Source organism: Ambystoma mexicanum, chromosome 6q (genome assembly GCF_040938575.1).
Source record: "Ambystoma mexicanum isolate Mex_15411 chromosome 6q, UKY_AmexF1_1, whole genome shotgun sequence".
NCBI lineage: Eukaryota > Metazoa > Chordata > Amphibia > Caudata > Ambystomatidae > Ambystoma > Ambystoma mexicanum.
In genome coordinates this window covers 1,046,179,825-1,046,199,347 of record NC_090937.1, presented here as the reverse complement: position 1 = coordinate 1,046,199,347, position 19,523 = coordinate 1,046,179,825, and the positions used below count along the sequence as shown (strand labels likewise).

The 19,523-nt window shown below is 46.0% G+C and overlaps 1 protein-coding gene across 1 annotated transcript; it reads right to left on the bottom strand.

Moving 5' to 3' along the window:
- Positions 1–6,144: 6,144 nt before the first annotated feature.
- Positions 6,145–12,491, bottom strand: FGF20 (fibroblast growth factor 20). The gene is made up of 3 exons (XM_069630330.1): positions 11,810–12,491; positions 8,647–8,750; positions 6,145–7,276 (listed from the first exon to the last, which is right to left on the bottom strand). The coding sequence occupies exons 1-3, from the start codon at positions 12,081–12,083 to the stop codon at positions 7,031–7,033; spliced, it is 624 nt and encodes a 207-aa protein (XP_069486431.1). The 5' UTR covers positions 12,084–12,491; the 3' UTR covers positions 6,145–7,030.
- Between the last annotated feature and the right edge of the window lie 7,032 nt (positions 12,492–19,523).

Here is a 19,523-nt window from a genome sequence, read left to right as displayed (position 1 = left end):
GGTAAGAGTGACCATTTTAAAAAGAATCTGATCAGTAATTCTTAGCCAGTGTGGGTTTCTTCTTAAGTGCGATATATGCTCTCTGAATGGGAGGTTCATCGCCGTTCTTAGCGCGTTGTTTTGCAGCGTTTGTAATTTGTCAGTGATATACTTATTAGCAACTGCATAGAGAGCGTTGCAGTAGTCTAATTTAGACAGGATCAAGGCGTTAGCTAAGGCAATGCAACTAGCTGGTGAGAGGAAGGGTCTGCAGGCTTTGATAAGTTTGCCAGTATAGGCAGTGGAGGAGGCCAGGGAGTTTACTTGTTTTCTTAGGGATAATGTGGAGTCTAGGTAAAAACCTAGTGTCTTCACCTCTTTGGCAACTTTAATAATATTACCATCGATATTAAAGGCACTATAGTTGTTGTTAAGTTTTTTTAGGTTGTTAGCTGAGCCAAGGATCAGGATCTCTGTTTCATCGTCATTCAGGCAGAGACCATAGGTTGCCATCCATGCCTGAATGAGGGAGTAAATCTCCTTCACTAAGGCTGTATCAGACGTGAAATTGCCCGTAAGGGGGATAAGAACCTGAGTGTCTTCCGCGTAATTTGTATAGGTGACACCCAGCCTGTCCAATTTGTCAAATAAGGGCTTAGTGAAGATGTTATACATGGTGGGTGAGACACATTCTTGAGGGACCCTACATGTAGTTAACACCAGGTCTGCGGATGCTGCCGTGGAGATAACTCTACTTAACTCCATCTACGAGATTATCTAGGCGTGGATTGCATCCCATCTGCTCTGCCTATATGATGACAAAAGTGAAATCCTGCTCGTCAGCACCCAAGCCCTACTCAACAAACTTGACTCAGCCTACCAATCCTTTGTTGTAGACGAGAGTACAATTACGGTCCCTCCAGCAATAACACTGGGAGTCTACCTTGACGCCACCCTTGACATGATGCGACAAGTAAGTGCCATTGCCTCTTCCGCCACCTAAACTATGAAGCACATTGACGCTAGCAGACCTTTTCACTCCATCAACCTCTGCCTCACTATTGCACAAGCTATCATAGGATCCAAGTTAGTCTATTGACACACGCTTCTGGTGGGCAAAACAGAAAGGAAATTCAGCAAGCTGACAGTTATCCAGAATATCCCCCTCCGCATTGCCCTCGGTCATTCTAAATGTGACCATATCACAACAGTGAGAAGAAAATCTCATTGGCCTCCGAATAGCAAACGCATCAAATTCAAAATTCTCTGCATCACTCACTTATGCTTTGTCAATTTAGCCCTGGCATACCCATCACAAAGATTCAATAAAACCAAATCGACCAGGCCTACACGCTCAGCTTAATGACATTGCCTCACAGTTCCCAGATTCATGTGTAGCAGAGCAGGACGCTGTAGCTTCTCATTGATTACCCCTATGCTTTGGAACTCCTTGCCATTCCCCCTTCCTAATAAGCCTTCAGAATTTTTTTTAAATGTGCTCCTTTAGCTAATTGGACTGACTTGTTTCAACAGCCCTGCCCTATGACCTTGCTTTTGTCCGGTAACTAGCACCTAGGTGCCCATGGGTTATGTGCACGTTATAAAAGAAAATAAATAAATAAATATTCCATTGGAGCGAGGAGGGAGATGGGATGTGAGGCGGGACACACACTGCGTGTGTGTAGTGAGGCTATTTAGCCACCCATTCACTGCCTTGGCCATGCTAATGAAAATGGCCATTCACCGCCATTCCGTGGACCTCCCCACTGAAAACACATCATCCTGGAATCTTTGAGCTAGCTTGGTCAAGCAGTAACATCAAACGTTGTGCTGTAAGTGTCTGCCAGTACATTTTACTTCATTGTGGCTTATGTAGTAAATACTCCACTGAGACTGCACTCATGCATGTCTCCAACTTTCTCTCTAATGCTCACCACTCGAAACGTTCTTCTATTCTCATCCTTTTAGAGCTTTCTGCCACTTTTGACACTGTTGACTGCTCTTCTCTCCTCACTGTCCAGGACCTTGGTTTTCGTAAATCTGCTCCTCCCTGGATTGCTCCCTAGATGGAAGATCGACTCTTTAAAATCTCTTGGAACTCGTAAATCTCTGAACCCATCCCTCTCCCTTTCGAGATCCCGCATGAATCAGTCCTTGGACCTCTGCTCTTCACCATCAAACCCTCTGCACTAGGAAGACCTAACTCATTCTTTATCATTCACTAGCAGATTTTTGCTGATGACACGCAACTATTTTTCTCCTTTCCCTCCTTCACCCAAGTCATCTTGGGACGAGTTAGAAACTGTCTCACTGCAATTCATCTCTAGATGGCTCTCTGCTTCCTCATGCTCCCTCATGCTGAACTCTTAAAAAACTGAAGTCATCTTTCTCCCGGCTTCCAATGCCATCCCTGTCCTATCTCCTTACCCTGAATTTCTTGCTCCCTCACCTATGTCTCCCAATCTCTGGGTCCTCTTTGATAGTTACCTACGGCTTCACATTTCATCACTTCATCACTACCACTGCCTCTGCTCCTCGCATTAACCTCCTGAACATTTGGAAAAGATGTCCTTTTCTTACTGGCCAGTCTACAAAAACTCTAATCTCCACTCTCGTGCTCAGCAAACGTGACTACTGCTCAAGTCTACTCAATGGCCTCCCTCTCTACTCCTACCTCCCACCATACAAACTCCAAAACGTTGCTACACGCATTCTCTACAACCTACCCAGATCCTCCCCCACTTCTACCTACCAACAACATGCTGGTTGGCTCTCCATGCACAACTGCTCTCCTTTCAAGTTCCTTCTCCTAGTCTACAGAGCTATCAATGGTCTTGCTCCACGGCAACTGTCTGATTTTATCTCAGTTTACTCACAATCTCAATCCCTTCAATCCTTCTCCGCACTCAACCTCACCATCCCTTACCCTTCATGTGACTCCTCTCCTCCTTCTCCCTGCTCGCCCCACTCCATTGGAACCCACTAGGCATGAAAATCAAAGCTAGCCCACTGCAGATCTCTTCGAAGTTAGGTGTAAACTTCACTCACTTGCTAAGAGGAAACTCTCTCTGCCCTCATATCTGCCATATCATATCATATCATATCATATTTTTTTCCTGTTTGTTTTGTTTTTTCCCTGGTATATAACCCACTGTTTTACACCCTCATAAATTGTCTCACCACTTATTCTCATCGGGGTGCTATTGTACAGGCACCCATTGTGGGAATGCCTCTGCCATCTGTAAATGTGTTGTTGTAAATCATTCTGGTAGAAAATGACATCCCTGTTATTCAAATAAATACAAATACACATTTCAAAATAGTCTTCTGAGAGTTGATGGTTTAATTGTGGCATTAAAAGTGCTACTTGTGTAATATAAATGTCTCAACCAAGTGTGCCTTGGATTGATATGCAAAATGTGTTTATTGAGCTAAAGTGTTTTAAAAACAAGCATTGGCAAAACCAACAGTTCTGGCTTGTGTATAGGTATTAGGCTATCATATTCCCAAATACTTGCAACATTATGCCACTGCTACCATTAATGGGCAGTTATTACTATTATGGTTGTGCCTGGCAAATACCTATCCCTGCACAAATGTCAAAACTTTGGCATTGCCAATGCTTGTTTTTCTATAAAAGAAATCACCTTCCATGTTCTGTCTCTTGGAGGTGAAATCTTCCTCAATAAGGACCGTGACTAGTGGAGAAGACTAAGTGCAAAGCCAATCACCCACAGGTTGTCCACTATTTTTCATCCACCAAAAAGTGTCAATTACATAATCTAGGATAGTGTCCAGGCATTCACCCTTTTGATAGGGATAATTCCATCCTGGCTGGGCTACCAAGATTGCCTGTTAAAAGCAGTTTTGCATTCCCAGACTTGTCTGATCACTATTATCCTGTTGTTTCTGCGCAGGATCACATATGCAGCCTGCACCATTCCAAAGTGGCTTGCACCATTTAAGAAACTGCTCGTATTTTTTATTTTTTTTACCAAGACACCTATCTGGGAAACGAGATAAGTACTTTGTATAGCCAATTTTACGATTATACTGATATCCTATGAGCTCGAATCACGAACACTGAAAGCCAGAGTCTTCCTGGCAGTGTATGCCAACTGTGGAAATCTCTGTGTGGAGTGGCAGCTGCCCTCCTCTTGTCACGTTACTTAAACAATCCGCTCTCAACTGTTTTCCTCGGGAATCCTTGACTCTGCTGCCCTTAGATGTTTGTGTGATTCCAGCAAGGGTAGTCAATTCTGCAGCCTCCTGTTTATAACTCTGTTCCTGTGCAAGCACGCCATTTTCGATGCAATTAAGATAAGGTAGTAAATTATACTTTTTAAATTTGTTTAATTACTTTTTACAGGTACTCAGTTGGGTCGTGGGTTGCAATAGCAGCAGTAGTCAAAGGGTTGTTTGAAGTATCCTGAGGCTAACCGAACACATATTTTAGTGTGTTTTCTGGTTAAGTCCTAAGCATTCCCTCTCTTGAGTCCTTATGCTAGACATATCCTCAAAACTAGATGAACATAAATGCCTAGACGGGCTGGGGCCGCAGAAAACAGGCAATTCAATACATGAGTGTTTCACATTGGGGGGCTTTGCATGCAGGGGAACATGTCCGACTTGGTGCCAGAATAGCAAAGCTTTGCACTGCTGCAAAAAAGAGGAGCAAATGAATTCAGCACCGATTTTAGTGCTTAGACAATTGGGAATGGAACAAACAGATTTAGCCCCAATTTGTATTATCTAAACATGTTTTCACAAGGGCAAAAAGGAAACAGAATGCGTTATTTACTATGTTTGATAAGTAACATGAAAATAAATGTAGCAAACACATTTCTTTGTATGTTATGCAGCAAGCATACTACAAAAAACGGTTTGATTTTGTTTTTGCTCCAGTTCAAATGTTTTTAGTTAATACCGATTGTGACAAAACCTGTTTGCTCTATTTTGTATTATCAAAGCATTTGCTGCACTTTTTTGGCACCAGATATTTGCCCTAGTGCTAACACCGTGCAAACTTTGCCCTTGCACCGGTGCAAAGTTTCTGTAATCTGGCCCCAAATCTTTCATAATATGCCCCCTGTGGGATTCCTGGGTCCAGATTACCAAAGCTTTGCACTGGTGCAAAAAAAAGTGGAGCAAATGAATTCAGTGCTGATTTTACTGCTTAGACAATTGAGAATGGAGCAAACAGATTTATCCCCAATTTGTATTATCTAAACTTGTTTTAGGAAGGGCAAAAGGGAAACAGACAGTTTTAGTTTTATTTTCTATGTTTGATGAGTAACATGAAAAGAAATGTATTTGTATTTGTATTTATTAAATGTTATATAGTGCTTTAATCCAAAGCGCTTAACATGAAACAACAAGAATACATAAGAAGCAGTACAATACATATAATGAGCCAAGATACCAAGAACAATATCTAGAACAATTTGCAGAGTTAATTGGAGAACAACCAGAATAAGAAAGTAAGTAAAAGGTGGTAGAGAATGGTAGGATGGGGGCAAGGGGGTTGGAGAACAACGTGAGCGGGTTATCAAAGATGAGAAGTAGTAGAGGGAGGTGAGGAGGGGGTAGGAGTAGGTGGGATTTTAGGGAGGTTCGAAAATATGTAGCAAAATGTAAATAAATGTAGCAAACAGATTTCGTTTTATGCTTTCCAGCAAGCATACTACAAAAAACGGTTTGATTTTGTTTTTGCTCCAGTGCAAATGTTTTTAGATAATACTGATTGTGACAAAACCTGATTGCTCCATTCTCTATTATCAAAGCATTTGCTCACTCTTTAGAACTCGTTCAAAGGTTAGATAATCTGGCCCCTAGCAGGGTCGAGACACGTGACACTGGAACCATCTTATCCTTAATTATGGTGCAAAAAATAAACAAATGCAGACTTTGCCAATCATACGGCAGGCATGTGTTATTGCTCTTGTTTCAAGTGAGATATGTTTATTTCACACGTGTTGATCAGAAACAAGCCCTTGGTGTTCTGGGAGACGGTCTTCTTCTTGGGTTTGAGAACCAGGTGCGTGGAGCACTCAGCAATTTTACCTTAAATGGTGCACAATGTTCAAACACTAAGCGGTGCTCCATCATTAAGCAAAATATCCATTAAAAAAAACGTAAGACAAAGATTTCTATAATTCCCTTTTTTAATGTGCATTTTAGTGTAATACATATACTTTAAGGCATTCTCATAGCTCAGAAGCAATCCAGCAAATATTCCAAAATTCAGTAGGTTTAGATCATGTACATGGGCCTGGAACAGCAACATATAATATGTAAACTCAAAGTGGGGTCCTATGGTTGAAAATAAAATAGAGTATTTGACTCTTCACGAAAAAGTTACTACTCGGAGGGAGTGTTGGCACAGTCAGTGACTTCCAGGTGGATCTAAAGGGAATGTGGAGCCAGGGAATCATTCTATTTAAATGCCAGTAAAAAATAAATTCTTTAATAAATAAATATAAAAAATAAATATATGCGGTCTGGGAGAGAGGTGGCGTATCCATCTTGAAAGAAATAGATCCACTATGTTCTGGGATGCATTGCCACCCTCTTCCCCTACCCCGGGTGAGCTGAAGGTGTACCACAGGCAAGTCCATGTACAGTGTATTCCTCCAAAATGGAAGTTGTCCAAATCAAATATTAATGCTCCGTCACCCTTTTCCAAACCGCTGCCCTGTCCACTCATGAATCAGGGAGTGGTTTCAGTTCGTGGTGAAAGAGCAACACAAAGGCAGGCACCAGCAGCATTGTTTAAGAAAACATCAGGTTACAGCTTCCCAGCAGTGACTGACCCATCATGGAGTCAGGGGCCCAGGCGGGCATTGGGCCAGCCAGCTTGCATTCTCCTTGTCCTAGCAATAGACCGTTTGTTCAAAAAGTGGCTTTCGTGGCAAAGAGACCTCTTCTATCTCCATTCTCCAAAGGCCTGGTAGCCTCATCGTTCCCAAATCTGACATCCTTGTGTCCCGCGGACTCCATCGCAAGGATGAATGGATTGGGCCTGTCTCCATTCTCACCCCAGGCGGCTCCCTCAGCTGTGTCCCAACAAGTCTTTGTAGAGCTCCGGCACTCGCTCTGGATCCACTGGCCTGGGCAGGAAGTGGGTGAATTTCTGGTGTCTTTTCGACCTTGCCCCATCTCTTGCGGTCCCGTCTTTATTCAGGGCCACAAAATAGCGCCTCCCGGAGTCCCCGTGTTTGTATAGATTGGAGGAGTAAGTGTTGTACCAGTTCTCTTCAAACTGTTCCTTGAAGATGCACTCAGACGTTAACTTTTCCTGAAGGGGAAAAAAGACAAAGCGATAAGAAACAAAAACAGGACTCCATTAAATACAGACCATCTCTCGCTACCTGGCCCTCAAGTTACAGCTTTTGGAGCATTCAGAGATTTCTCTTTGAACACCCGAAATGCATTAGGTGCACGGGGCGTTTTGCAAATTTTATTCTTACCAGAAGTAAAAGTGACGTTTTGGGCAATCGGGAACATCAATGTTACTGGTTAAATGGGCTGTGGTGAATTTGAAGACTTACTGAGTGCACATACCGTGTTATCTTCAAACGTGACTACTGGATACGGGATGTAAAAGTAGTTTGGAGACTACAGGTCTAATCCACAAAGCGTGTTCCCATTGAAAACGCTTTGTGAATCAGGCCCGTACATGTAGGGGCATGTGTTACATTTACTCTGGGAACCGCACGCTTGACACCACGAAAGATATGACGTGCGCCATTGGTGGCTTTATGCCTGGGAGAAATGTCGCGATATCTACCAAACTCTTGCTTTTGACACACCAAACAAGCCGTAAAGGTCTCACTGTCGTTGTCTATGTCATTCATGCATGACTGTTGCAGAATACATATGGAAATGCACTCGCTACTGTACCCTTCCTCGGCTGTCTCCAATATAACCCACCCATCCCCGCCGCCCATCACACACCATTATTTTTTCAGAGCCCCAAACCTCGCTATGGGTTGTCCTGTATTTTGAGGGCACATTCTGGAAGCGATTGGGTAACCACCCAAATCCCACAGCGCCACCTGCTGTAGCGCGGGGGCATCATTCTCCGGCAAACATAATGACAATGTTGATTGTCCTGCTTGCCTCTCTCAACGCGACTAATCTGACCCATCAATTTAGCAAAAGCGCATTCCGGCTGCCACCTTGGAAGGAGGAGGCACGACGAATGGAGGAAGGTGCAAAGTAATTACGACAGGTCGCTGTGTATTCACCATTTGAATTGTCAAGTGGGTTGTGTATTGTGAGCCTGTGCAACATCCCCTAATGACCCATCCGGAAGTAAGGCCCACTTACGCCGTCCCTTTGCCTCTGATCTAGCTTTGAACCAATCAACAAATGGATTGCCACCCATGGAGTGGTTTGAGCTGGACGAAGTGCTTCTAATTGTTCAAGATGGATAGAACTAAGTAGAAGCCAATTGCATACACGGAAAATAATATTCCTTCGTGTCTTCAGCTTGCTCGCGTGATCATGACATTCGGACCGACCACGCCTATGACGCGGTGCCCGGTGCTAGGCGCACTGTGCATGCTAGCTTGGGTGAGCACTGCACACTGGAGCGGCGTGATGCCTGCTGGGTGGTGTTGGCGTTAGGAGCGGCCGGGTTTGCGTTGAAACCATAAAACTCACCGATCCGTACAGCTCCCCCTTGTCGTTCATTCCTAGGTACAGGCCGCTGTCCACGCCTCTGATGCTGACCAGGCCGACGGCCACGCTGATGAACTCCAGGATACCTGCGAAACAAGATGGCGGATAGATGTCATGAAATGTCCACAGGGAGCCAGGAGGCAACGGCCCGCGGGGGGTTAACAACACAGGAGCACTCCCCACCCGCCCCCATACAAAAGTCACTCACAACAGACCTAGCCCCCCAACACTTTTCTAACGCAGACTTTTATTTCCAGTAACAAAATACAATATTGGCCACGTTCAGAATTGTTTAGAATGAGAATATTTATTTACTTTGTAGATGTACTAAAAAAGTGTGTTTGTTGTGCACAACTAATGAAATCCTGAAGGGCAGAGTGCAGATGTGTGAGTGTGTACATGCGTATTACCCATATTGCGTCTGCATTATCAAATGGCTAATTTCAATAACTATATTCTAGAGCACACTAATATGGTTTTCAGTTGGTGCGATTATTTCCACATTTTCAATAATTATTCATTTCTAAATGCTCAAGCACAAAAACGTTGTTGGACATTTGTAGCTTTGGGTACTGTGCTTCTAGGGGAACTGGCGGGCCTGCATTGTTGAACATGTCCAAATAACGATCCCCCCTTCCTAGTTCCCGTGCTTCTGGGCCTTGGTGTGTAAAGGGAACTGTTAATGGAGTGAATGTTATTTGCCCCACGGCCCTATCGCTCCAGTATGCCGCGGAATGCACCGTGTGCATGTGTGTGGGAGGGGTGCATGGGTTGTGCTTCAGGTGTGAGATGCTGTCACGTAAGACACGGGGTGCACGCATTTGTTATTGGGTACAGACATGCGTGCAACTGGCCACCCATGTCAAGTGTTGCTGTAGAGTGGGCACGTGTAAACACCGTTATGCACTTGTGAAGTTGGCAAATCGGGAATGGAATCCTAGCGCGTGCCTGTGCTCAGGTGGCATTTCAGGTGTTAGTTAACTCAGGGTCCTTTCCAGTTGCCTGCCATGGTCGTGTGATGCGTACAGCGCCACGAATCTAAACACGTTTACTTCAGGGCGTATGATGTTTACATTCTATTTTGTTTCCGTCCTTCCTGTCTTTGTCCTCCTCTTGTCTGACCGTTACTTCTGCCCTGCCTGCCAACCTTCCTTCCGTTTTTTCTCAATGCCTCTCTCTCTCTCTTTCTCTCTGTCTCTGTCCATGCACTCCTTCCATCCTTCACTCCACCCGGCTCTACTTCCTTCCATTTTACGCATCTCTTCTCTTCCTTCCACTTCCCATTTCCCTCGCCGCGTATCCTTCCTCCGAGCACTCCCCGGCTTTTTCCACGTATGCTTCCCAAGCACAAACGGGCCCATGCGGCAGAACGGCAAGGCCGAACGGCCTGGCTCCACACACCACGGCGCCTCGGTGTTTTGGACCAAGGTGGCCTGTCTGGTTACTTGGTGCACCTTGTAGCTGGTCCAGCTGCAACCAGACAGGCCACCTTGGTGCACTGTTACTTTTGCCATTACTGTTAATATGTACCCTGGAACCCCAAAACGCACACCAGACACTAGTAAAAGAGTTTGGCTTTAGCAAAATGTGTGCAATTTTGTTTGGGTGCCCACATCTACACATTATCACAGTCCGGCAGTGGCATGTCCTCCTTCCCCGCGCCAACTTGAATAGGGGCGACTTAACTGTACCTGTCTAGTTGTACATTATCAGACTAGTATTCGTGAAATCTGAAATCTGTTCTCATGTCTCGCTAAATGCATTGTCACGGGGTAGCTGGTAGGTGTCGCTCCTGTCTGTGCATGCGTGCCCTCTACAGGCGCTCGGAGGGTTATTATAGCGCCTCTCTGCACCGCCTGTGGAAAGACAGACATCGTAATGGCGGCTGGGAAGTGAGCAGCGCTGCCCGGCAGGCTGGCCCCCGTCGCAACTCATGGAGGTATTTTGTCTTTATTCTGCGATACTTTTCAAAGCCGGCTCTTTCTGTGAAGCCATAATGAGCCGGTGAGTCAGCCCTGAGAGCCGGGGCACCACATCAGAGGAGTCAGAGACGGGATAGGGGCAGGACAAAGGCAGAGAGGGGGAGACACGCCGCCTCCGCCTTTGATCTCTGCTGCCAGCAGCACCTGATGCAGGGCTGATGGGATGTTTACACACACACCGGGCGAGCCCCGCTCGCCCCCTGTCTAGCGGGACTGCAAGCCACCTACCAGAGGCCAAGCTGCACCACAGGCCCATGCAGACATCCCATCTCTAAGCACCAGGGCCACACTTCCCTGTGCATCGTTTATTCTAGGCAGGAAAAGCTGCGCGAAATCGCTTGCAACACCAGCAAGACTCCAGTAACTCAAGTGGCTAAACACACAACCCCTGACCACACTGCACAGTTCAGAGAACCCGGCTTCCGGGTGTACACAGGCCTGCTCGCTCCCCGACCTGTAGCGGCCCGTTCCACGAGTAGCAGCCAACGGCGCCTGCAAAGCTCAAAGCAAACAGCGTGTTGCGTATAGGACTGGAAGTCGGGGTCCCTGTTAGTCTGTATAGGTTGTTCATGCACAGAAGCGCACAGGTGCAGCAAAAGTTGGGGTCCCTGTTGATCTAAGTAGGTTCCCTTCATGCAGGGACACGCACACGTACAGTAGAAAGAACGCTGTCCTGAAACAGGCAGCCTGCACGTTTGGACAGCGTGGGGATGCTCACGTGCCCACGTGCCCAATACACATCACGAGAAGAGAGTACCACACAGTGGGTACCCCAGAAAGTCGCGGGCAGGTACCGGGCGGCATCCCAGTGCACTACATACGTGACGCGTTATCATCTCACCCGTGTGCGGCTGTGAGCGCGCGGGCTCTGCAAGGCCAGAAGTCTCGGACCAGGAAGACACTCTAACACATCAGCAATGTCACGGAAACCAAACACACGCAACACTTTGCATCTTGACTGTCACCTTCTACAAGTGCACACTGGTCCACCACACGTGTTGTGCACAGTATGAAACATGCATGAGTGTACTTATCTCTGGCAGAGTGGGGTGTGTGCGTGAGTGACTATGTAGGTGTCTGTGGTCGTGGGTGATTGTGAGGAGTGCGGGAGTGGGTGAGGAAGTGCCCTCGGGGTTCAGCCCACGGTAGGACCTGTCACTCACCGAAGCGGTTGTGGTCGCGGCGTGTGCCCTGCACGGAGCCGTCGGGCAGGAGTTGCAGGTGGAATCCGGTCCTGCAGTAGAGTTGCCGCCGGCGCAGGATGCCCTGCAGGAAGTGGGGCGCTGGGTCCCCTCGGGGACCTCCTCCCGGGTACTGGTCCGTCAGCAGCAGAAGTGGGTTCTGCCCGGCATGCTGCAGCAGGAACTGGGAGCCCACCTGCTGCCCTAAGCTCTCCAGGCCGCTGAAGATGCTCCCCACCTCGGCCAGGGGGGCCATGGAGGGATCCCCTGAGAAACGACCAAGTGGCGACGAAAAGACGAAAAGTCGCAAGGCAGCAGAGACAGAAGCCGGACCGGGCTCACAGGGAGCACTTTTGCCTGTGTGGATCAGAGGCTTGGTCCAACTGCCGGGCAGGTGCTGGTCCGGGCTGCTGTCTGGCCTCTGGCTGCGCTACTGAGCCTGGCGGAATGATGAGGGCGCCCTTAATATGCGCGCAGGGCACAGCTGACAGGGTGCTTAGCGGGCGCCGCTGCAGGTCACTCTGAGGTGTTAGACCTCGCCTCATTAGCGCCACATCCCATCGTGTCTGGAGGAAGAAGCAGGGCGCCGTTGCCTCAGAGACTGAGCCGGGTCCAGGATGCTCTGCGCTCGGCAGGTGCTGCGCTTGCTGCCGGACTCCTTCCTCCCGCCAGGTACCTCAGCACTGAGGATGCCTCTGCAGACCGGGACGCTGCGAGGAGGAGGAGGCGCTCTTGGCAGTGCGTGGACAGGACAGGTGTGGGCAGAGGAGGCACGGGAGCAGCAGAGGGGGCGGCACCCCGGGGCTGGACCTGCCTCCCACCTCCCACATTCCCACAGGCAGAGGTACCGTTGAGGGGGTCTGAGGTTTCCACAATGGCACTCCCTCTGCTTTCCCAGTTTCGTACGCCCCCATGCCACCGCCCTCTACCCCTGAACACGCTGAGGTGTCGGTTAAAAAATGAAGGCATTCCATCGTGACGGCATCGGCCTTTTTTGGGAAATCTCTTTAATCGAGCCTTTTAATGCAGCCCGCATTGCCTACGCGATACCAGGAGATCTGCGGGCACGCGGAGGCTAGCGCCACACACAAAGCTGGGCTTATTGCGCCCACATTAAGGAAATAAACCGTGCAACCAGTCTTTCCCACGTGACTGGGTACGGCCTGGGCGCAGTGAGAATATCTGATACTTTGTCACACCGCCCGTCTAATGGGGCCTACTAATCGACGCCTTTTCCCAATACACACTGAATATTGCACGTTGGAGTTATTTGTTTACTCAAGGAGTTTTATATAGTTTGTTGCGGCTTCTTATGAGCGTTTGGGTGCTATTACTGAACCTTTGCAGCTGTTCAAATGCAACTAGCACTTGGTCACACATTTTCCTAGTGCAACACACATTTTTTCAATGCACTTTTTTTTTACCACCGCACGGTTAGCCCTAGACCTAGGGCCTGTTTCATTGACAATTTCCCTGTTCAAAGTGACTTTGCAAGGCTGAAAAGTGACTGTGCCCTGCTGACACAAGCCCTGATTCATGGAACTGTGCAACGTGTATTTTTGCCGTGCAAAGTCCGCGCAAAGTCAGTGCATAGTCATTTTAGCAGTACAAAATGACTGTGTACAGTTCCATGAATCAGGGTCTGTGTCGGCAGTGCAAAGTCACTTTTCAGCAGTGCAAGGTCACTTTGAACCAGGCAAATATTCCATGAATCAGGCCCCTAGTCCTCTCTCCTTGTGCCAACATGCTTTGAAAATAAAAGTGTATTGCACCAGGATAATTGTGCCCTAGTGCTAATTGCACCTGCGCTGATGTAAAGCTTCTGCAATGTGGCCATCTGTGGGCTCATTCCACAGCACGGCCGGACGAACACGGCCAATAAGGAAGCCCCCGCTGCAAGTGGGGATGGAGGGCCTGTTCCAGATTCTCCACAAACAATATACTTTGTATCTCTTCAAATTTAAACCAATCACATTTATAGAAACTGAAATAAACGTATACATTAATTACATGTTGCTAAAAAAGTGAAGATTGTTTTCCTAAAAAAATAAAAATAAAATACTAGACCAGAATTCCTTTGGATTATGAAACAATGTTGAAATTATCGCTGTTCTTACATTGGCTAAACATTCACATTCACATTGCACACACAAATGTTGAAGTGTTTCCATATAGTCAATTCCTCTACAATAGCAACACAATCGTTGACACCTGAGAATACACGGTCACTCCCCATACATTTATACGGAGAAAGAACAATAAAACGAAACTGCATACAACAAAATCATATCAAATCTGACGTGGAAACAGGTCATCACAGCTGCATTCGTCCAAGTTTTGGAAAGCATGTATGTAGAATATATTTATGGGGCAACAATTAATGCACAGCATTCATTCCCTCCCTTCAATCAAGAGCACCACACTAGTTGAAAACCATTCACTTTTGGTAATAAAAATTCACAATACATCTAAGACACAACAACATGTACATTTGTACCTTCTATTCCCCCCTGTTAATATGTAAAAAGAAGCAAATGTCGAATAAACACCTCAAATGTGAACTGGGGTGTCCAACCCAGCCCTTTAAGACGAGGTAGCAATCCTGTGAGATGAATGGAGATGCAGAATATACTCAAACCTCAAGGATCAAACAGACTCAGGAAGTTGGCAAAGTGCAACTGTTTCAATACCAATGATCTAAAACAGGGAGTTACAGCGAACATCAACAAACTCGCTCGATCTTCACACTCAATGCATGTCATGAAAAAAACAGCTTTTATACTAAAAACTCATCATCATTGACGTCAACCCACGTTGCAAACTGCAAAAACCTATTTGGGGATGTGATAGGATTACAGGGAACATCTCGGTATACGTTCCATACTTGTCAGGAAGGTGATTGGGTCTCTAACATCAGGTGGGGCAACTAATCCCTCCTTTAATACAAGTTTCTACGAGCGCCATAAAATACACAATGTCCCATTGGTTATACAAACTATAGGGCTCTCTATTACGTGGCCCTTTATAATTGATTGGCACCCTTGACCCCTCAGTAATATTCCACCTAACAAGCAGTACCAGGCTAACATCCAGGTGTTGTTGGGCTGGTCATAACCATAGCTCCCCACCAATTAGCCTGTCATCTATCATCCTTGCAGTCCCCCAGTCAACTAAAGCTTTGAACTTAGCCTTGGAAATGTTCTCTGTGCTTGAGAATATAAGGGAGTGTAGCTAGACGGTTCGATACAGCTCGTCCCAGTGTCTATTTTAATCCAACCACATGACTGCAGACCATGTTTTTGAGTATTTCTACATTAAAAAAACTGTTAAATGATGAACCTCTGAGGTCTTCAATGTTCTCACCTAAAACAGGAGTTTTGTTCTTTTCACACACTCTGTAACCACTGTGCGAACATTCAGGCCCAAGGTGGCCTTGACTTCTTGGTGTTGAGCCAGTCAAGCCCTTCTTTGAGTCACCTTCATGGTTAATGTTTTGATTTCTAACTGCGACACACTGAAAACCTTTCTTTTTACAGGATCTAGCACTGCTAACGTGCGTTGTGGAATTATCCATAGTTCATAAGTTTCCTATGCATATACGTTAGTGCATCGCCGCAATCTTTTCACTACATAGCCAGCCTAGACGAATACTTAGGGCCTCATTACGAGGTGGGAGGTAAGGGATTACCGGCACCAGTAAGGGCACCGGTGCTGGTAATCCCTTACCTCCCTAGTATGAGTTCCCTTTGCAAGTCCTTCCTTAACGCCTGGTTTTTGCAGGCGTTAAGAACGGGACCCACAAAGGGACTCTAGAGCTAATAACGGTACCGCAATTTGCGGTACCGTTATTAGCGCCTTCCCCATTCCCATTGAGCCCTCTGGGGGCTGAAATGGGAATGGGGAATGGCCCTGGTGAATGGGGAATTACTGGTCCCTCTGACCTCGGAATGGACCGGTAATTGCTCCATTCACCAGGGCGGAGTTGGAAGGGTTTTGGAGGCAGCCATGGAGCTAATAGCTCCATGGCTGCCTCCAACCTCGTAATGAGGCCCTTTGTCTACTTGCATTACTGCCTCTGTAGAATTGTAAAACGACTTAATATCTTTTAAATTATTTCTGTAGGATCAACATCTTCATCACAAGCCCGAAATGTTGTTAATCTCTTCTTCAGCGCTTATAGAATGTGTATGTTCTCTCATCTCTTCCTTTCTTCTGGGCGCCTCAGCTCAACTTCTTTATGACGTCACCAATCTTCTCTTTTGCTCAGTTTTCACACTTCTTACAGGATTTAATTCAAATGGCCATCGTATTGTTGTGAATGCATGTGTGGCTTTCTCAATGGGAACCTTACATCCAAGATTCTCTTTGGTATAGGTATTCCACTGGCATTGCACGTGTTTCACACTCTGGCTCCCAACATATATGCAGCATGGGGGAGCTTTGGGTGGGGGTACTTGGGTCCACCTCTACACTCCCCCTCTGGGCAATTCAACAACCACTCTCTCATTAGTCTTCACATCTAGACACCCTCCTCTGTAGAAATGCTTCTTTGTGATCCATATCTTTATGACTCATTTCAGGCATCCTGCTGCATTCACATTCTCAGCTTTATTCCCGGAAATAGGCATGCATTGTTGACTTGGACTGCAGTAGATCCATTTTCCCACATATTTCTTTTGATTCTGTGGGTACAGGAACTTCGTTCCCTCTGGTGCGTGAATGCTGGCCTTCACGTAGTCTCTCATTTCTTCATCAGTCACCTCTTTAGTTTTCCATCCTGATTCAGCATCAATCATAATCTTCACTCTACTGCATTCTTTGCAGTTTCTTGCATTGTGAGATTATTATTCTGATCACACAAAATCCAAGCAATATCATCACTATCAGGCCTCCATGGAACTTGAACATATCTGCCATCCATTGTGGAACCCACGAGAATATTGATCCATATCAACTGTCATTAGCAATGTCTTCCACTTCGTCTACCATCTGGATGTGTAACTTCATCAGAATCGATATGGCCTCTGTCAAGGTGCCATTCTCCTCATCATGAGAAGGGATGAATGTGCAATATGATTCTCCAATTTTTGCACAAACACCTCCATCCATAGCTGTAATCATGTCCAGGATATATCTGTTTTGAAGAGTCATCAGGTCTATGGCTCTCAGCTGTTCCCAGATAGCATTGAATCCCTTTATGGTAGTGTTGATTGTCTGCAACAATTCCCATCTGGTTATTGGTAACCACTTAGTATTTGCACCTGTCTGGATGCTGAGCATGAAGATTATCATGAATATTGATGATGTCTTACTAAACAATCTGTGCTCATATGTGTGATGCTGGAAATGCATTGGAGGGACAGGGCCTCCCGAAATCCGAAAGCTGCCCAGCCATCGAGACTGATCCAAGATAGGACCTGGTTAGGTGCCCTCTTCCCGTGCTCCAAGGGACCATCGCGCACCGCTAACCTTTGCTGAAGCTCCCTGGAAGTCAGACCCTCGACAGGCTGTCGACCAGAGATGGGTGCCGCCAAGAAGAACGAAGATAAGCACCTGACATTCCGTCCACCGTCGTCCACCAGGGTTCGCAGGTTTGCATAACCGCTGGAGGGCCGTCAAAGCGTTGCCCAGAAGAGGAGACCGCTTGATGCTGTGCCATCGACGACCGGAGCTGCAACGCTCCTTTGCCTAAGACTTTTGATTCACGGATGTGCTCGTCTGCACCGCCGCCTGCCTTATCCCGCCAGAGAAGGCCAGGCTGTCGACACGCCGAGGAGCATCCGCCGGTGGCTTTCCCACCACCCAAAGATCGTAGAGACGCTGGATGACTCGACGCCCTTGCTGGGCCACAGTTCTTCACAAACTCTTTGCGGTTCTGAACAACATCGAGGTGCCCTGCACGCCTCTTCTTTGCAGGACGTCATTGCTTTGTCGTCCGAAGATGCTGCCTCGATGCCGAGTTCACTTTATTTGAGGGATCTCGATGCTCTGTGGCTCCTTCTTTAAAGGGAGCCACTCAAGAAGGATCCGGCAACTACTCATCATCGAACTCTGCTATTCCAGGTACATTGGGGTGGTAGAAACATTATAGAGGGAAATACGTTTTATAGAACAATATATGGACTGGGCTTGTAGTGTATCTTTATTTTACAGGTTGACCAGGTGGAGGGATCTCCACACAGAACTGTGTCTAACGGTAGGGGCCAGTATTCTGCCAATTGTTCTAACCAACTGCTTTCCTCCTATGTCTATTGTTGGTTATATTTATTATGTGATTTGTGTGACATTTAACCAGAGTACAGTTGATGCATTTTAGTGAAATCTGATAATAATTGTGGTACCACTGAGAACTGTATATATTTGCCATTGTAGATTAACTAAGCACAAAGTGAGTTAATGTGATTGTGTATATAACCTTGATCCTTAATTATATAAAGACTGTATTTTAAGTAATACAGTGTGCGGACATTCCTTTGTGTGTCGTGGGGACTACACTGTACTTAAGAACCAGCCTGGATCACCTCCTGATGTAAGTGACTCCAATCAAGCAATCCCACTAAGTCAGTGCCTTGTCTGGGATGCCCAAGGGAAGCCCTTATTTATATATTTTATGGCAAGTTATAATCTGGATGATGAACCCTTGTATAACACCCCTCTCTTAGAATCCCCCTGACCCCACTGAGCCAAGAAGTAGATTTGTTTTGCAAATTTAAAAGGTTTATTTGAAAAATTAAACAATATGTATATATATCACACTTCTATAAATAAATTGATAATGGATAGCACACTTGTGAATATGAGCAGTAATCAGCAAGAGGTAATCCTACAATAGCACTTTTCTTGGTTACTTATGAATAGGCACAGCAGAATAAGGTGGGAAAGAATGCTTTATATGGTTCAAGGAAACGCAATGATGAATGAAATGCAGTACAGAAAATAACTTGATATGGCTTCAACAAAAGACAATGTAATCACTTTTCCTTGACAATTCACTCCCCCCCTTTATGCAATATAAGGAGATGGAAAGAAGAACACACAGTTCTCAGGAATGCAATCAAATACAATACGAAATTCAGTTCCCCCCCAGCAAGCTTAGAGGAAAACAGGTAGAAGTTTGAAACACAGGCCTAAAATGCTTTGAATGTGATGACAATGAAGTGAGAAATGTGCTAAAAATGCTTTTAATTCCCTCTAGGGGTTCAGGGTGGGTGATATCTAGTTTATATTAGTTCAGGCTCACTTTAGCAATGCTCTATGAGTAACTGGTAGGTTAAAACGAATTTTAGCAAAGGAAAGCAAGGAGCTGCTGATTTTTACACGTGGCTGAAATTGTGCAAAATGTCAAATCGTGGCAAATTTAATCGCGTGCGTCGAGCGTAATTACGGAGGCCCTATAAGGAGTAGCAAGTCGGTTCTAGGTTCGTTGGAAAGCCTAGAATCTTAGCTTTAAATTTCGCTCCTAGCACAAACGGTTCCGGAGATACAGACGATTCTGTGAAGGTAGTTTTTCGGATTTGAAATTTAAAAGTTCAAAATGACAGGTGACAGTTTTCAGCTTTAAAAAGGACAGAATGACACACACGATTCCTATGAGATAGTTCTAAATAGGTTAAAATAGTTTTAATTAGATTATTTTAAACTAAGAGATTAGTCTGGCACAGTGCTAGCTGGGTACTCACACTAGATTTTGGACAGG

Excerpts from the sequence above, each read along its gene's own strand:
- FGF20 (XM_069630330.1), bottom strand. The coding sequence starts at position 12,083 with ATGGCCCCCCTGGCCGAGGTGGGGAGCATCTTCAGCGGCCTGGAGAGC. Across the intron at positions 8,751-11,809 it reads CCGCGACCACAACCGCTTCG|GTATCCTGGAGTTCATCAGC; the intron begins GTGAGTGACAGG and ends CTTGTTTCGCAG. Across the intron at positions 7,277-8,646 it reads AGGGGGAGCTGTACGGATCG|GAAAAGTTAACGTCTGAGTG; the intron begins GTGAGTTTTATG and ends TTTCCCCTTCAG.